Source organism: Prionailurus bengalensis, chromosome X (genome assembly GCF_016509475.1).
Source record: "Prionailurus bengalensis isolate Pbe53 chromosome X, Fcat_Pben_1.1_paternal_pri, whole genome shotgun sequence".
Lineage (NCBI taxonomy): Eukaryota > Metazoa > Chordata > Mammalia > Carnivora > Felidae > Prionailurus > Prionailurus bengalensis.
In genome coordinates, this window is record NC_057361.1 from 70,326,518 (window position 1) to 70,344,093 (window position 17,576).

At 34.6% G+C, this 17,576-nt stretch overlaps 1 protein-coding gene across 1 annotated transcript in view; it reads right to left on the reverse strand.

Annotated features, from left to right (window-relative positions):
• HDX (highly divergent homeobox) overlaps nucleotides 1-17,576 on the reverse strand; it is a 195,185-nt gene that overhangs the window by 59,578 nt on the left and 118,031 nt on the right. Inside the window, exon 5 of the mRNA XM_043569679.1 lies at nucleotides 15,376-15,522. Within this exon, the coding sequence (XP_043425614.1) occupies nucleotides 15,376-15,522 (147 nt within the window). The remainder of the gene's footprint in view (nucleotides 1-15,375; nucleotides 15,523-17,576) is intronic.

Here is a 17,576-nt window from a genome sequence, read left to right on the forward strand (position 1 = left end):
TAAAACAAGGGAAACCCCAAAAGGCTATCAGGTAATTTTTCAGCAGAAACACTGCAGGCCATAAGGGATCGGCATGATATATTCAAAGAGATAAAAGGAAAAAAAAAAAAGCAAAGAAACCTACCCAGGAAAAACAAACAAACAAACAAAAAAAAGAGTACCCAGGAAGGTTATCATTCAGAATTGAAGGGGAGAGAGTTTCCCGGATCCTCCCCCTCAGAAAAAAAAAAGTTAAAGGAATTCATCACCACTAAACCAACTTTATAAGAAATGATAAAGGGATTTTTTTGAGTGGAAAGAAAAGGCCATTAATGGAACACAGAAAATTAAGCAAGGAAATAATTTCACAGGTTAAAGCAAACATATAGTGAAAGGTAGTAGATTAGTCACTTATAAACTTTATAAAGCCAGTATGGAGATTAAACAGGAGTTCTGTTTAATGGTCAGGAGTGCTGATTCATAGGGGCACATGTACGCAAATGTGTATAGTAGTGCTTTCAACAATAGCCAAATTATGCAAAGAGCTGAAATGTCCATCAATTGATGAATGGATAAGGAAGATGTGGTTTATATATACAATGGAATACTATTTGTCAATGAGAAAGAATAATATGTTGTCATTTGCAACAACGTGGATGGAACTGGAGGGTATTATGGTGAGTGAAATAAGTCAGTCAGAGAAAGACAGATATCATATATTTCACTCATATGTGGAACTTGAAGACCATGTGGGAAGTGAAGGGGAAAGAATAGTTTCAAACAGGGAGAGAGGCAAACAATAAGAGACTCTTAAATACAGAGAACAAACTGAGGGCTGATGGGAGGATGGGAGAAAAGGGAGAAAGGGTGATGGGCATTGAGGAGGGCACTTGTTGGAATGAGCATTGGGTGTGGATTATAAGCAATGAATCATGGGAATCTACCTCTGAAACCAAGAGAACACTGTATACACTGTATGTTACCTAACTTTACAATAAATTATATTAAAATAAATTAAAATAATATAAAACAATATGTAAAACTTCTATTTAAGTGTATATTATTATATATTTGTATGGTGGGAATGTTATATGTACAGGGTACACCATTCTGTTAAACATTCATTCCACAAATATTACTGAACATCAAGTATGTACCAAACACAGTTCTAGTTGTGGAGTCTCAGTAGTGAACAACCAGGCATGATATATGTCCTCATGGAACTCAAACTTACAATCTAGTAAAAGTAGAGACAATAGAAATTTTGAGAAGAAAATATAAATCACAAAATCTGATCAAGTATTATAAAAGGAAAGAACCAGCTACAATATTTAACCACAATGACATAGTATAGTGTAGTGAAGTGAACTCCTCCAAATTAACCTGATCCTAATTATTGAGAAAAAGGAAACATACGGATTAGCAGATCCTTTCTAGCAAATCCTGAGAGTAAGACTGGAAAGGAGTAATCTGTATTTTTAAAGAGGTTTTCAAGGTAATTCTTATGATAGGGCATACATTGGTAAAGTGGAAATAGAAACAATATTAGATAATAATAAAAAGATTTGGCTTGTAGTCACTGACTAGCTGTGTGAGATTGATCATGCCATTCTTGACTCCATTTTAAAAATATATTGATGTATAATTGACATAACACATTATGTTAGTTCAAGGTGTAAAATTTATTGATTTGGCATTTGTATGTATTGTGAAATGGTCATCACAAAAAATCTAGATACCATCTTTCAGCTTAGAAAGTTAATACAATAATATTGACTATATCCCTCATGCTGTACATTACTCCCCCATGACTTATTTACTTTATACCTGGAAGTTTGTTTTTAATTCCCTTCAACCATTTTGCTCTGCAAAACCTCCAACCCTTCTGGCAACCAACAATCTGTTCTCCACATGTAAAGATATTTTTTGTTTGTTTGTTTTTTCTTTTTAGTTTCCATATATAAGCAAAATCATGCAGTGTTTGTGTTTCTCTGTCTGACTTATTTAATGTAGCATAATACCCTGAAGGTCCCCCATGTTGTCACAAATGGCAAGATTGTATTATTTTTTTATAGCAGAGTATGTATGTATATAGTTTCAAACAGAGAGGGAGGCAAAGCATAAGAGACTCTTAAATACAGAGAACAAACTAAGGGTTGATGGGGATGTATATATGCAATATACACACCACCATCTTTTATATTTACTGATCCATTCATGGAACTTACGTTGTTTTCCATACCTAGGCTATTATAAGTAATACTGCAATAAACATAGGGGTGCACATGTTTTCTCACACTAGTGTTTTTGTCTTCCTCAGTTAAATAACCAGCAATGGAATTATTGGATACTACGGTAGTTCAATTTTTAAATTCATACTGTTTTCCATTATGGATACACCATTTTACATTCCCATAAACAGTGTACAAGATTTCCCTTTTCTCCACATCCTCATCAACACTTTTTTTCTTGTCTTTCTGATACTAGCCATTCTGACAGGTGAAAAGTGGCATCTCATTGTGTTTTGATTTCCATTACCATGAGTAGGGATGTTCCTCCTGGTCATCTACATGTATTCTTTGGAAAAAAGTCTGTTCAGGTCCTCTGCTCAGTCTTTAATTGGATTGTTTGCTATTTTTTTTCAAGTTTTTGTTTAAATTTAAGTTAGTTAACATACAGTGTAATATTAGATTAAGGTGTACAATTTAGTGATTTAACACTTCCTTACAACACCAAGCACTCATCACAAGTGCACTCCTCAATACCGATCACCTATTTAACCCCTCCCCCAACTAACCCCCCCATAACTATCAGTGTGTTCTCTATAGTTTAGAGTGTGTTTCTTGGTTTGCCTCTCTCTTTTTTTCCCTATGCTCTTTTGTTTTGTTTCTTAAGTTCCAACTATGAGTGAAATCATATAGTACTGTCTTTCTCTGGCTGACTTATTTTACTTAACATAGTACTCTCTAGTTCCACTCATGTCATTGCAAATGGAGATTTCATTACTTTTCATGGCTGAGTAACATTCTATTGTATATATTTACCATTTATTTATCCATTCTTCAGCTGATGGACATTTGAGCTGTTTCCACAATATGGCTATTGTAGAAAATGCAGCTGTAAACACTGGGGTGCATGTATCCCTTTGAATTAGTATTTTTGTATTCTTTTGGTAAATAACTAATAATGCAATTGCTGGATTATAGGGGTAGTTCTATTATAACTTTTTGAGGAACCTCCATATTGTTTTCAAGAGTGGCTATACAGACAGTACAGGAGTGTTCCACTTTCTCCACATCCATGCCAACACCTGTTGTTTCTTGTGTTGTTGATTTTAGCCATTCTTTTTTAAAAAATCTTCTTTTTAATTAATTTTGAGAGAGAGAGAGAGAGAGAGAGAGAGAGAGAGAGAGAACCTTAGCAGGGGAAGGACATAGAAAGAGGAAGAGACAGAATCTCAATCACTCCACATTATCAGTGCAGAGCCTGATGCATGGTTCAATCTGATGAACCATGAGATCATGACCTGAGCTGAAATCAAGAATTGGATGCTTAACCAACTGAGCCACCAGGTGCCCAGATTTCAGCCATTCTGACAGGTGTGAAATGATATTTCATTGTAGTTTTGATTTGTATTTTCCTGATAATCAGTGATATTGAGCTTCTTTTCATGTGTCTGTTCACCACCTGTATGTCTTCTTTGGAAAAATGTCTATTCATATTTTCTGCCAATTTTTGACTTGGACTATTCACTTTTGGGTGTTGAGTTTTTTAAGTACTGTATATATTTTGGACACTAACTTTTTAGCAGATATTTCATTTGAAAAAATCTCCCATTCTTCAGGTTGCCTTTTAATTTTGTTCATTGTGTCCTTCATTGTGTAGAAGTTTTTTGTCTTGAAGAGGTCCAAATTGTCTGCTTTTGCTTGTTTCCTTTGCCTCAGGAGATCTATTCAGTAAGAAGTTACTAGAACTGATGTCAAAGAGGTTGTTGCCTGTGTTCTTCTCTAGGATTTTAGTGGTTTTGTGTCTCACATTTAAGTCTTTCATCCATTTTGAATTTATTTTTGTGTATGGTGTAAGAAAGTGGTCTGTTTTCATGCTTTTGCATGCTGCTGTCCAGTTTTTTTTCCAACATCATGTGTTGAAGAGACTGTCGCTTTCCCATTGGATATTCTTTCCTGCTTTGTCAAAGGTTAATTAACCATATAGTTTTGGGTTCATTTCTGGTGTTTGTTATTTTGTTAATGGCTTGCATATGTTCTTTATTTTCAATATTACCTCTTATTGGATATCTAATTTGCCAATATCCTCTTTCATTTAGTAGGTTGCCTTTTCATTTTTTGATAATTTCTTTTGCTGTGCAGAAACTTTTTAGTTTCATGTAGCCCCAGTTTATTTTGGTTTGTTTCCCTTGCCTTTGGAGACAAATCCAAGACAACATCAGTAAGACCAATGGCAAGGAGTTTGCCACTTACATTTTCTTCCAGAAATTTTGTTTTCAGGACTAATGTTGAAGTCTTTAATCCACCATGAATTAATTTTTGTATGTAGTGTAACATAGTGACCCAATATTACTCTTTTGCATGTAGCTGTCCAGTTTTCCCACCACCATTTATTGAAGAGACTACTCTTTTCCCATTGTATATTTTTGCATCTTTTGCTATAAATTAGTTTGCGGGCTTATTTTTAGGTACTCTAATATGTTCATTTATCTATGTGTCAAGTTTCATGGCAATACTATAGTGTTTTGATTATATCTTTTTATTATAGTTTGATGTCAGGGTGTATGATGCTTCCACATTTGTTCTTTTTTCTCAAGATTGTTTTGGCTATTCAGGATATTTTGTGGATACATAAGAGTTTTAGAATCATTTTTTTTCTAGTTCTGTGAAAAATGACACTGGAATTTTGATAGGAATTTCATTGTGCCTTCTCCAATTTCTTTCCTCAATGTCCTATACCTGTAAATGTAGAGGTATTTCACCTTTTTGGCTAAATTTATTTCTAGGCTTTTTATTCTTCTCAATGTGATTGAAAATGTGATTGTTTCTTGATTTCTCTGATTGTTCTTTATTAGTGTATAGAAACACAAAAATGTTTTTTAATTTGTAATCTGAATTTGCTGGATTTATTTATAATAACATTTTTTTGGCGGGGTGTTTAGACTTTCTATATATAGTATCATGTCATCTACAAATAATGAGTGTTACTTCTGCCTTTCCAATCTATATGTCTTTTCTTTCTTTTTCTTTCCTAATTGCTGTTGCTAGGACTTCCAATACTATGTTGAAAAAAGTGGGGAGATTGAGCATTATTAATTCTCTCCTGATCTTAGAAGAAAAGCTTTCTGCTTTCCACAATTGAGAATGATATTAGCTGTGGGTCTGTCATGTATGGTCTTCATTATGTTGCGGTACATCCCCTCTGTACCTACTCTATTAAGAGATATTTTTAATCATAAATGGATATTGAATTTTGTCAAATGATTCTTGTATCTGTTGAGATGATTTTATGATTTTTATGTTTCATTTTATTAATGGGCCTGTATGATGTTGATTGATTGATATATCTTGTACCATCATTGTATCCCTGGGATAAATCCCACTTGACCAGGATGTAAGGTCTTTTTAATGTATTGTTAAATTCATTAATACATTAATATTTTGTTAAGGATTTTTGCATCTATGTTCATTAGGAATACTGGACTGTAACTTTCTTGTTTTGTAGTGTCCTTATCTGGTTTGGGTATCAAGATATTGTTGGCATCCTAAAATGAGTTTGGATGCTTTTTTCTCACTTCAATTTCTGGAAGATTTTGAGGATAAGTATTAAATCATCTTTGAACGTTTGATAGAATTTACCAGCCACATCATCATGTCCTGAACTTTTCTTTTCAATATATGAAATTTATTGTAAAATTGGTTTCCATACAACACCCAGTACTCATCCCAAAAGGTGCCCTCCTCAGTAAACATCACCCACCCTCCCTTCCCTCCCACCCCCCATCAACCCTCAGTTTGTTCTCAGTTTTTAACAGTCTCTTATGCTTTGGCTCTCTCCCACTCTAACCTCTTTTTTTTCCTTCCCCTCCCCCATGGGTTTCTGCTAAGTTTCTCAGGATCCACATAAGAGGGAAAACATACAGTATCTGTCTTTCTCTGTATGACTTATTTCACTTAGCATCACACTCTCCACTACCATCCACGTTGCTACAAAGGGCCATATTTCATTCTTTCTCATAGCCACATAGTACTCCATTATGTATATAAACCACAATTATCCATTCATCAGTTGATGGACATTTAGGCTCTTTCCATAATTTGGCTATTGTTGAGAGTGCTGCTAAAAACATTGGGGTACAAGTGCTCCTATGCATCAGTACTCCTGTATCCCTTGGGCAAATTCCTAGCAGTGCTATTGCTGGGTCATAGGGTAGGTCTATTTTTAATTTTCTGAGGAACCTCCACACTGTTTTCCAGAGTGGCTGCACCAGTTTGCATTCCCACCAACAGTGCAAGAGGGTTCCCGTTTCTCCACATCCTCTCCAGCATCTATAGTCTCCTGATTTGTTCATTTTGGCCACTCTGACTGGCGTGAGGTGATATCTGAGTGTGGTTTTGATTTGTATTTCCCTGATGAGGAGCGACGTTGAGCATCTTTTCATGTGCCTGTTGGCCATCTGGATGTCTTCTTTAGAGAAGTGTCTATTCATGTTTTCTGCCCATTTCTTCACTGGGTTATTTGTTTTTTGGGTGTGGAGTTTGGTGAGCTCTTTATAGATTTTGGATACTAGCCCTTTGTCTGATATGTCATTTGCAAATATCTTTTCCCATTCCGTTGGTTGCCTTTTAGTTTTGTTGGTTGTTTCCTTTGCTGTGCAGAAGCTTTTTATCTTCATAAGGTCCCAGTAATTCATTTTTGCTTTTAATTCCCTTGCCTTTGGGGATGTGTCAAGTAAGAGATTGCGATGACTGAGGTCAGAGAGGTCTTTTCCTGCTTTCTCCTCTAGGGTTTTGATGGTTTCCTGTCTCACATTCAGGTCCTTTATCCATTTTGAGTTTATTTTTGTGAATGGTGTGAGAAAGTGGTCTAGTTTCAACCTTCTGCATGTTGCTGTCCAGTTCTCCCAGCACCATTTGTTAAAGAGACTGTCTTTTTTCCATTGGATGTTCTTTCCTGCTTTGTCAAAGATGAGTTGGCCATACGTTTGTGGGTCTAGTTCTGGGGTTTCTATTCTATTCCATTGGTCTATGTGTCTGTTTTGGTGCCAATACCATGCTGTCTTGATGATGACAGCTTTGTAGTAGAGGCTAAAGTCTGGGATTGTGATGCCTCCTGCTTTGGTCTTCTTCTTCAAAATTACTTTGGCTATTCGGGGCCTTTTGTGGTTCCATATGAATTTTAGGATTGCTTGTTCTAGTTTCGAGAAGAATGCTGGTGCAATTTTGATTGGGATTGCATTGAATGTGTAGATAGCTTTGGGTAGTATTGACATTTTGACAATATTTATTCTTCCAATCCATGAGCAGGGAATGTCTTTCCATTTCTTTATATCTTCTTCAATATCCTTCATAAGCTTTCTATAGTTTTCAGCATACAGATCCTTTACATCTTTGGTTAGATTTATTCCTAGGTATTTTATGCTTCTTGGTGCAATTGTGAATGGGATCAGTTTCTTTATTTGTCTTTCTGTTGCTTCATTGTTAGTGTATAAGAATGCAACTGATTTCTGTACATTGATTTTGTATCCTGCAACTTTGCTGAATTCATGTATCAGTTCTAGCAGACTTTTGGTGGAGTCTATCGGATTTTCCATGTATAGTATCATGTCATCTGCAAAAAGTGAAAGCTTGACTTCATCTTTGCCAATTTTGATGCCTTTGATTTCCTTTTGTTGTCTGATTGCTGATGCTAGAACTTCCAGCACTATGTTAAACAACAGCGGTGAGAGTGGGCATCCCTGTCGTGTTCCTGATCTCAGGGAAAAAGCTCTCAGTTTTTCCCCATTGAGGATGATGTTAGCTGTGGGCTTTTCATAAATGGCTTTTATGATGTTTAAGTATGTTCCTTCTATCCCGACTTTCTCAAGGGTTTTTATTAAGAAAGGGTGCTGAATTTTGTCAAAGGCCTTTTCTGCATCGATTGACAGGATCATATGCTTCTTTTCTTTTATTAATGTGATGTATCACGTTGATTGATTTGTGAATGTTGAACCAGCCCTGCATCCCAGGAATGAATCCCACTTGATCATGGTGAATAATTCTTTTTATATCCCATTGAATTCGATTTGCTAGTATCTTATTGAGAATTTTTGCATCCATATTCATCAGGGATATTGGCCTGTAGTTCTCTTTTTTTTTACTGGGTCTCTGTCTGGTTTAGGAATCAAAATAATACTGGCTTCATAGAATGAGTCTGGAAGTTTTCCTTCCCTTTCTATTTCTTGGAATGGCTTGTGAAGGATAGGTATTAACTGTGCTTTAAACGTCTGGTAGAACTCCCCTGGGAAGCCATCTGGTCCTGGACTCTTCTTTGTTGGGAGATTTTTGATAACCGATTCAATTTCTTCACTGGTTATGGGTCTGTTCAAGCTTTCTATTTCCTCCTGATTGAGTTTTGGAAGAGTGTGGGTGTTCAGGAATTTGTCCATTTCTTCCAGGTTGTCCAATTTGTTGGCATATAATTTTTCATAGTATTCCCTGATAATTGTTTGTATCTCTGAGGGATTGGTTGTAACTTTGTTTAGAGTTTTTTGATTATTGATTCATTATGCTCATTAATAATAAGTTAACTTATATTTCCTATTTCTTCATGATTCAGTCTTGGAATATTGTGTTTCCAGTAATTTATCAATTTATTCTGGGTTGTCTAATGTGTTGCTCCAGACAATTTATAATAATCTTATGAACCCTTGTATTTCTGTGGTATCAGTTGTAATTTCTCTTTCATTTCTGTTTTTATTTGAGCCTTCTTTTTTCTTGGTGAAACTAGCTAAAGATTTGTGAACTGTGTTTATCTTTTTAAAGAAACAGCCCTTGATTTCATTTATCTTTTCTATTTCACTTTTACTATCTAATTTATTTCCACTCTCATCTTTATTACTTTCTTCTACTATACTACCTTTTTTTTCTTGTTACTTTAGGTCTATAGTTAATTGTTTATTTAAGGTTTCTCTTTTTCATAGCTTGTAGTACTAGGAACTTTCCTTTTAGAACCACTTTTGCTGTATCCCCTAGATTTTGGTAAGTCATTTTTTGTTTGTTTGCTTTCATTTGTTTCTAATAAATCTGTGATGCCAGTTTCTTCTTGTAATTGATTTCTAGTTTCATGCTCTTGTGGTCAGAAAAGATGCTTAATAAAATTTCAGTCATCTTAAATTTATTGAGACCTGTGGCCTAATATGTGATCTGTATTGGAAAATGTTCCACGTGAGCTTGAGAAGAATGTGAATTCTGCTGATTTTGGATGAAATGTTCTGTATATTTTTTTAATGTCCATCTGCTCTACTATGTTGTTTAAGGTCCTTTATTGATTTTCTGGCTGGAAAAACTATCCATTGATGCAAATGGGCTGCTAAAGTCCCCTGCTATTATTCTATTGCTATCAATGTCTCTTTTTTTCTTTCTTTTATTGAAGTAATAATTGACATAGTGTTATATTAGTTTCACATCTACAATATAATGATTCAACAATGACATACATTACTCAGTGTTCATAAATATAAACATACTCTTGATCCCATATATTTTACCCCTCCCTTCAGTTACCTCCCCTCTGGCAATCACCATTTTGTTCTCTGAATTTAAAGGTGTTGTTTTTGATATTTTTCCATTGTTGGTTCATCTGTTTTGTTCCCTAAATTCCACATATGAGTGAAATTATATGAATTCCACATTGAGAATTATAATAGCTGTGGGTTTTTCATATATGACCTTTGTTATGTTGAGTTATGTTCCCTCTAAACCTACTCTATTGATGGTTTTTATCATGAATGGATATTGTCCTTTGTCAAATGCTTTATCTGCATCTATTGAGAGGACCATTTGGTTATTATCCTTTCTTTTATTAATGTGGCATATCACATTGATTTATTTGTAGATATGAAAGCACCCTTGCAACCCAAGAGTAAATCCCACTTAATTATGGTGAATGATTCTTTTAAGTATTATTGGATTTTACTTGCTAGTATTTTATTGAGAATTTTTGCATCTGTTTAAATGGACTAAATGCTCCAATAAAAAAAATATAGGGTGACAGAGTGGATAAAAAGCAATACCCAACTATATGCTGCTAAAGGAGACTCACTGCAGAACTAAAGACACATGCACATAAAAACTGAAAGGGTGGAAAACATTTCCCATACAAATCTAAACAAAAAGAAAGGTGGTGTATCAATACTCGTATCAGAAAAAAATAGACTTTAAAACAAAGATTGTAACAAGAGACAAAGAAAGACACTGCATATGATAAAGAGAATAGTCCAACAAAAGTATATAGCAATTGTAAATATTTATGCACCAACATGAAACCACCTAAATAAAGAAAACAGCTATTAACAGACATAGAAGAAGAAATTGGTAATAATACAATAATAAGAGGGGATTTTGACATCCCACTTACATCAATGGATAGATCATCCAAACATAAAAAAAAAATGAAACACTGTCTTTGAATGACATATTGGACCAGATGGGTCTAACAGATAAATTCAGAATATCCCATCTCAAAACAGCAGAGTACACATTCTCTTCAAGTACACATGGCACATTACCAGGACTGACCATATATTAGGGCATAAAAAAATCTTAACAATTCATGTCACACATCTTTTCCAACCACAACAGTTGAAAGTGGAACTCAATCACAAGAAAATCTGGAAGGAACACAACTACATGGAAGCTAAATAACATGCTACTAAACAATGAATGGATCAATCAAGAAATGAAAAAAAAAAACCATGAAGACAAGTGAAAATGAGAGCTCAATGGTTCAAACTCTATGGGATGCAGCAAACACTGTCTGAAAAGGAAAGATTTTTATATCTTTCATTTTGAGAGAGTATGTTTAGGAATATTCTATCACTGTCTCCTCTCTCTTGCAGAATGGGGTCTCCCCCATGGCAATGAATTTCATGATAACTTACTTCTCCCCCATGGCAATGAATTTCATGATAACTTACTGAAAGTACAGCAAAAAGATAACCACATTGAAAATGGAAATCTCAGGATAACAGCTGTGTTCCAGGTGAAGACCTACCAATTCAGACTGGAACAGATCAGATTTCAGGAAAAATTTCTTCAAGATGATAAAACTGTTAAACTACCAAATGTGTATGAATGTATTGAGAAGAGAGATATGCACCTGGAAAGGGTTTCAGAATAAATTAGTAGTAAGTACCTACAAAATTAAGCAAGCAAAAATGCAAAAAAAACCCAAAAAACTAATAATGAACACAAAACCAAAACAAAACAAAAAAACAAAATAATGTTACACAGAAATAGTATAATATAATATACTACATATATTAATATGTATTATAATAGTATACTACATAAGTCAAATATGTAAAACACTTACTTAGTTATAATAATGTTAACACTGGATAACTAACTAACCAAAATTATGAAATAACCAAACTGGGAGAATAAAAAGAGAAAAAGTATGCATGTAAGTAAAAGGATCGCTGAAGAGATCTTGAAAAAGATTGAGGATAAACCCTCGTATTTCATAGTGGAAAATCAATCAACAATGGCTAGCATTGAAAAATCAAGAAATAGTCATATAAACAGAGAGAAGGGAGACTCTTAGGTATTCTCCCTCTTCCATAATAATAAAAAAATTTAGCTGGGCATATGGCTTCCCAGAGTACAACTGCATTTGCAGCATCCCTTACAGTTAGGTATGACCATGGAACTAATCTTCAGCCAGTGGGTTAGAAGTGAATGTGTCTTGTGACAGTTTCCGGGAATCCTCTTTAAAAGATAGCTGGTACACACCCCTTGCCTCTTCTTTTATCCCCTCTGTCTTGCTTCCTGGACCATAAGTGTCATAATTTTGGACCTTTTGGGCAAGAAGTACATCATAGAGATGGCAGAATTGAAGGTGGAATGTACCAGAGTCTCTGAGGAGTTTATGGGGCAGAACTGCCATGCCAATTTTAAGTTGTATATCCCTGGACTTGTACATGAAATTAAAATATCTTGTCTGAATTACTAGTGAGTGTTTCTGTTACAGCCAAACCTAATCCTAATTAATACAACACATTATTCATAGGTGGAGGTAAAAAGTGCTTGATTCCAGCTATTGGAAAATAGGAGTAGGGAAAGAATAAGGAATGTTGGTTTTATAGCAAGTTTTACAGAACTCGGCTCCTTAAGCTGGGTGCATTTATAACTTATATTAAAAAAAAATGATAAGAACAAAAACACATGTTCTGAAGTTCCTTATTCTTGGCATTTAGGCTTCTCATACCATTATCCCACTCCAATTCTTCTTCAATCATTTGTATTCTTGTGTTATCCTTCTTGCTAGACTCCAAACTACTTAAAAAATAGGAAAAGTGTCTGATGCATTTCTATTTCTTTGTTAGTATACATAACGTAGCATACTCAGTAATTGCAGGATTTAATTTGATTTTTCATTTGGATCCAAAAAAAAACCAAAAAGCAAGCATTGTGAGAATAGCAATTATTTTTCGAAATCTGTGCTCCATGGTTTCTCCCAATATTCCATTTTTCTTCATCTATGTATGTGAAAATACTTTATTTCTTCCTATAGAAGAAATCTGAATTTTGTCATTTGTTCTTTAATAGCACTTCCCTCTTGATTTTCTGGGATGAATCTCCAGTGTAAGCTGAAGCCTACTCATACTTCCTTGAAAAAGCCAACTGTTAGCATCTCTTCTGAATTCCACATTGAATGATCCATGAAATCACCTAGAGTGGGATTCTTTATACCACATAAATCAAGAAATGCTATAAGAGACTGTTAAAAACTGAGAACAAACTGAGGGTTGATGGGGGGTGGGAGGGAGGGGAGGGTGGGTGATGGGTATTGAGGAGGGCACCTTTTGGGATGAGCACTGGGTGTTGTATGGAAACCAATTTGACAATAAATTTCATATATTAAAAGGAAAAAAAATCAAGAAATGCTATAAATCAGGGTTTTTTTTCCTTAGCTAATTGTTAAACACTTATGAGCATACTACTATTACTACTATTTAAATCTTATATCCACATTTTATAAATTGAATGTAAACTACTGTACCCATGACTGATCAATATAATTTTCAATCAAAATTTCATTACATAACATGTGAGGTCTATTTCATATTACCTTATGTAATGTTTCATAATGTAATGTAATGTAATGTAATCACCCAAATTCCGAATATTTTCAGCATGCCAAAAAGAAACCCTATACTCATTTTTCATTCCTCCCTATCTCAATCCCCTGGCAATTACTGATACTACTTTTCATTTCTGTAGACGTTCCTATTCTGGATATTTCATATAAATGGAATCATAAAATATGTGGTCTTTGGTGACTGGTTTCTTTCACTTAGCATAATGTTTTCAAGAATCATCTATTTTGTAGCACGTTTCAGTATTTCATTACTTTATATGTTTATATAATATTCCATTCTATGCTATATCACATTTTCTTTATGCATTCACTTCATGGACATTTGTTTTTTTCCCACTTTTTGGCTATTATGAACAATGCTGCTATGAATATCCATGTATAAGTACTTTTTTTAAGTTTTTATTTAAATTCCAATTAGTTGACATACAACGTATTATTAGTTTCAGGTGTACAATTCAGTGTTTCAACACTTACATACAACACCCTGTGCTCACTGCAAGTGCACTCCTTAATCACCAACACCTATTTATTCCATCCCTCCCAATCACCTCTTCTATCGTAACCATCAATTCATTCTCTATAGTTAAGAGTCTGTTTCTTGGTTTGCCTCTCTCTCTTTTTTTTCTCCTATGCTCATTTGTTTCAATAAAACAAAAAGCTTTGCACAGTGAATTAAATGATCAACAAAACTAAAAGCCAACCTACAGAATGGGAGAAGACACTAGCAAATGACATTCTGATAGAGGATTATTATCCAAAATATATAAAGAACTCATAAAACTCAACACCCAAAAGATGAATAATCCAATTAAGAAATGAACAGAAGACAAGAATAGACATTTTTCCAAAGAAGACATACAGATGGCCAACAGATATATGAAAAGATGCTCACCATCACTGATCATCAGAGAAATACAAATCAAAATTACAATGAGGTATCACCTCACACTTGTCAAAATGGCTAAAATTAACAACACAAGAAACAACAAGTGTTGGTGAAGATGTGAAGAAAGGGGAACCCTCTTGCACTGTCTGTGGAATGTGAATTGGTGCAGCCACTGTGGAAAACAGTATGGAGTTTCCTCAAAAAATTAAAAATAGAACTACCTTACAATCCAGGAATTGTACAACAAGGTATTTACCCATAGAATAAAAAATACTAACTTGAAGGGATACATGCACCTCAATGTTTATAGCAGCATTATCTATAATAGCCAAATTATGGAAACAGACCAAATGTCCATTGACTGCTGAATGGATAAAGAAAAAGTGGTACATATATACAATGGAATATTACCCAGCCATAAAAAAAAAAATTGCAATGTGACCATTTGGAAGAATGTGAATGGATCTGGAGAGTATTATGCTAAGTGAAATAAGTCAGTCAGAGAGCAAGAAATACCATAATATTTCATTAATATGTGGAATTTAAGAAAAAAAATGAGCATGTATAAGTTTTTGAGTATACATACATTTCATTTCTTTTGGGTACATACCTAAGAGTGAAATTGATGGGTCATATGATAACTCTATGTTAAAAATTTAAGAACTGTTTTCCAACGTGGCTAAAACATTTTACATTTACAACAAAAGTGTACAATGGTTCCAATTTATCCACATCCCAGTCAACACTTGTTATTATCTGTCTTTTTTATTATAGTCATCATATAGGCTATTAAGTGGTATCTCATTGTGGTTTTGATTTCCACAATGACAAATGATGTTGAACATTTTTTTGTGTGTTTATTGGCCAGTTGCATATCTTCTTTGGATAAAGTATATTTAAATTCTTTGCCCATTTTCAATTGCATTATTTGCCTTTTTATTATTAATATTTAAGAATTCTTTACATACTCTGAATATAAACTCCTTATCAGATATGTACTTTGAAAATATTTCCCCCCATTCTGTGGATAATCTTTTTCACTTTATTGATGTTCTTGTTTACAGCACCTCATGCAATTTTTATAGAGCTTTCTTTTATGACAATCTTCAATCACAGCATGAAAATTATTGAAAATGTCTTACCCGAACTATTTCACAGTCAACATTTAATTCAGTTGCAACTGCTTCAATTTTCTCTCTACACACAGAACCAAGGCTGGTCATGCCATTGTCCCAGTACTTCTTAAGGGTGGCTAAGTCTCGGTCACTGAACTGAGTGCGGTCTTGTAGCTATAAGACAGATTTAAAATAATTAGAACAATAAAAGGAAAGAATATTATAGACAGGGTCATCTGGGTGATCTATACTAGGCTACTTTCAACACATAACTAAATTAATTTCACAGTTCTTAATAGGTGTTTCCCCATTCTGAAATGGCCCTCTCCATGATATTTCCATAACATGAAAGTGTGTTAGAATAAAACAAGTCAAAAAATTAACTGTTAGCAATTAATTAGTATTTTTAAGTTGTTTTTAGTTTTTATTTTTACCATTTTTTTAAGGTAGACTTCACACCCATTGTGGGGCTTGAACTCACAACCTTGAGATCAAGAGTTGCATGCTCTACCAACTGAGCCAGAAAGGTGCACCAGCAAATAAGCAGTATTGATTTTAAATGATTATAATCACATAAATAATACATTGTATTGTCATTGTAGAAAATAAGGATAAATTTTTTAAGAAAGAATTTAAATTATCCACAATTCAGTAAATAGCACTTGTTAATATTATAATGTCTATTTTTTTCATTTTTCTATGATACACATATTCATATTCACACTAAATATATTTAAAAAATAACGGTTAGGGCGCCTGGGTGGCTCAGTCGGTTGAACGTCCGACTTCAGCTCAGGTCATGATCTCACGGTTCGTGAGTTCGAGCCCAACATCGGGCTCCATACTGACTGCTTGGAGCCTGGAGCCTGCTTCAGATTCTGTGTCTCCTTCTCTCTGCCCCTCCCCTGCTTGCACTGTCTCTCTCTCTCTCTCTCTTTCAAAAATAAATAAACATTAAAAATATTTTAAAAAATAACAGTCAAGATCACATCACTGTGATGTCTTTTGAGAATTTAATCTAGATTGGCCATGTGTGGATCTTGTTTTAATGTTATAATAAATTAAAAGTGAAAATAAGAAAGGCTTAAGAAGATAAGGTAGCTTTTAATAATCATATTTATGGCTTCAGAAAGTTTCATAATAACCCTATCCTTTTTATTTTTAGATTTTTTATTCCAATAAACTATAGACCTTATATGTTATTTTAATTCAATGAATCCTAGAGGCAACTGTAGGAAGTAAATTAGAAGCATGATGGAATAATGACTTTCATTTTACTGATAAGGAGTCAGGAAAAGCAGGGTCAAAGGACACATTTAACAAGGAACAAAATGTCCATCGCAGAGCTAGAAATAGAAATCTGATTTTTTTTTCAAGTAACTTCATCCTTATGAGGTCTCCAATTAGCTAAGGAGGTGGTAAAAAAAAAAATCTAAAAATAAATTTTAATTAAAAATCTATATCCTGGGGCGCCTGGGTGGCGCAGTCGGTTAAGCGTCCGACTTCAGCCAGGTCACGATCTTGCGGTCCGGGAGTTCGAGCCCCGCGTCGGGCTCTGGGCTGATGGCTCAGAGCCTGGAGCCTGTTTCCGATTCTGTGTCTCCCTCTCTCTCTGCCCCTCCCCGTTCATGCTCTGTCTCTCTCTGTCCCAAAAATAAATAAACGTTGAAAAAAAAAAAATTTAAAAATCTATATCCTGCAAAGCCCTTGTATGTGTATGCATGTTTTTGTGATGAGAGAACAAGAATGAGAGAGCAAGAGAGTGAGAAAGAAAGCCTGTGATAGTGAGTTGAGGAGAAATGCTGCAAATCATGGAAGGAGGTATGAGGTTCTGTTGCTGCCTTCTACCTAAAAAGATATGGTCTGGTCTCACAGAGGCTACACCTCAAATCCTTTGTAGAAGTACACTGATTTCAATATTCCCTTTCTTTCTTTTTTTTTAAATTTATTTTTGAGACACAGAGAGACAGAGCATGAGCAGGGGAGGGGCAGAGAGAGAGGGAGACGCAGAATCTGAAACAGGCTCCAGGCTCTGAGCTGTCAGCACAGAGCCGGATGCAGGGTTCGAACTCACGGACTGTGAGATCATGATCTGAGCTGAAGTCGGACGCTTAACCGAGTCACCCAGGTGTCCCTCAACATTCCCTTTCTTTTTTTTTTTTTTTTTTTTTCAAAAGGTGTAGGTGTTAAACTTTTTTTTTTTCAACGTTTATTTATTTTTGGGACAG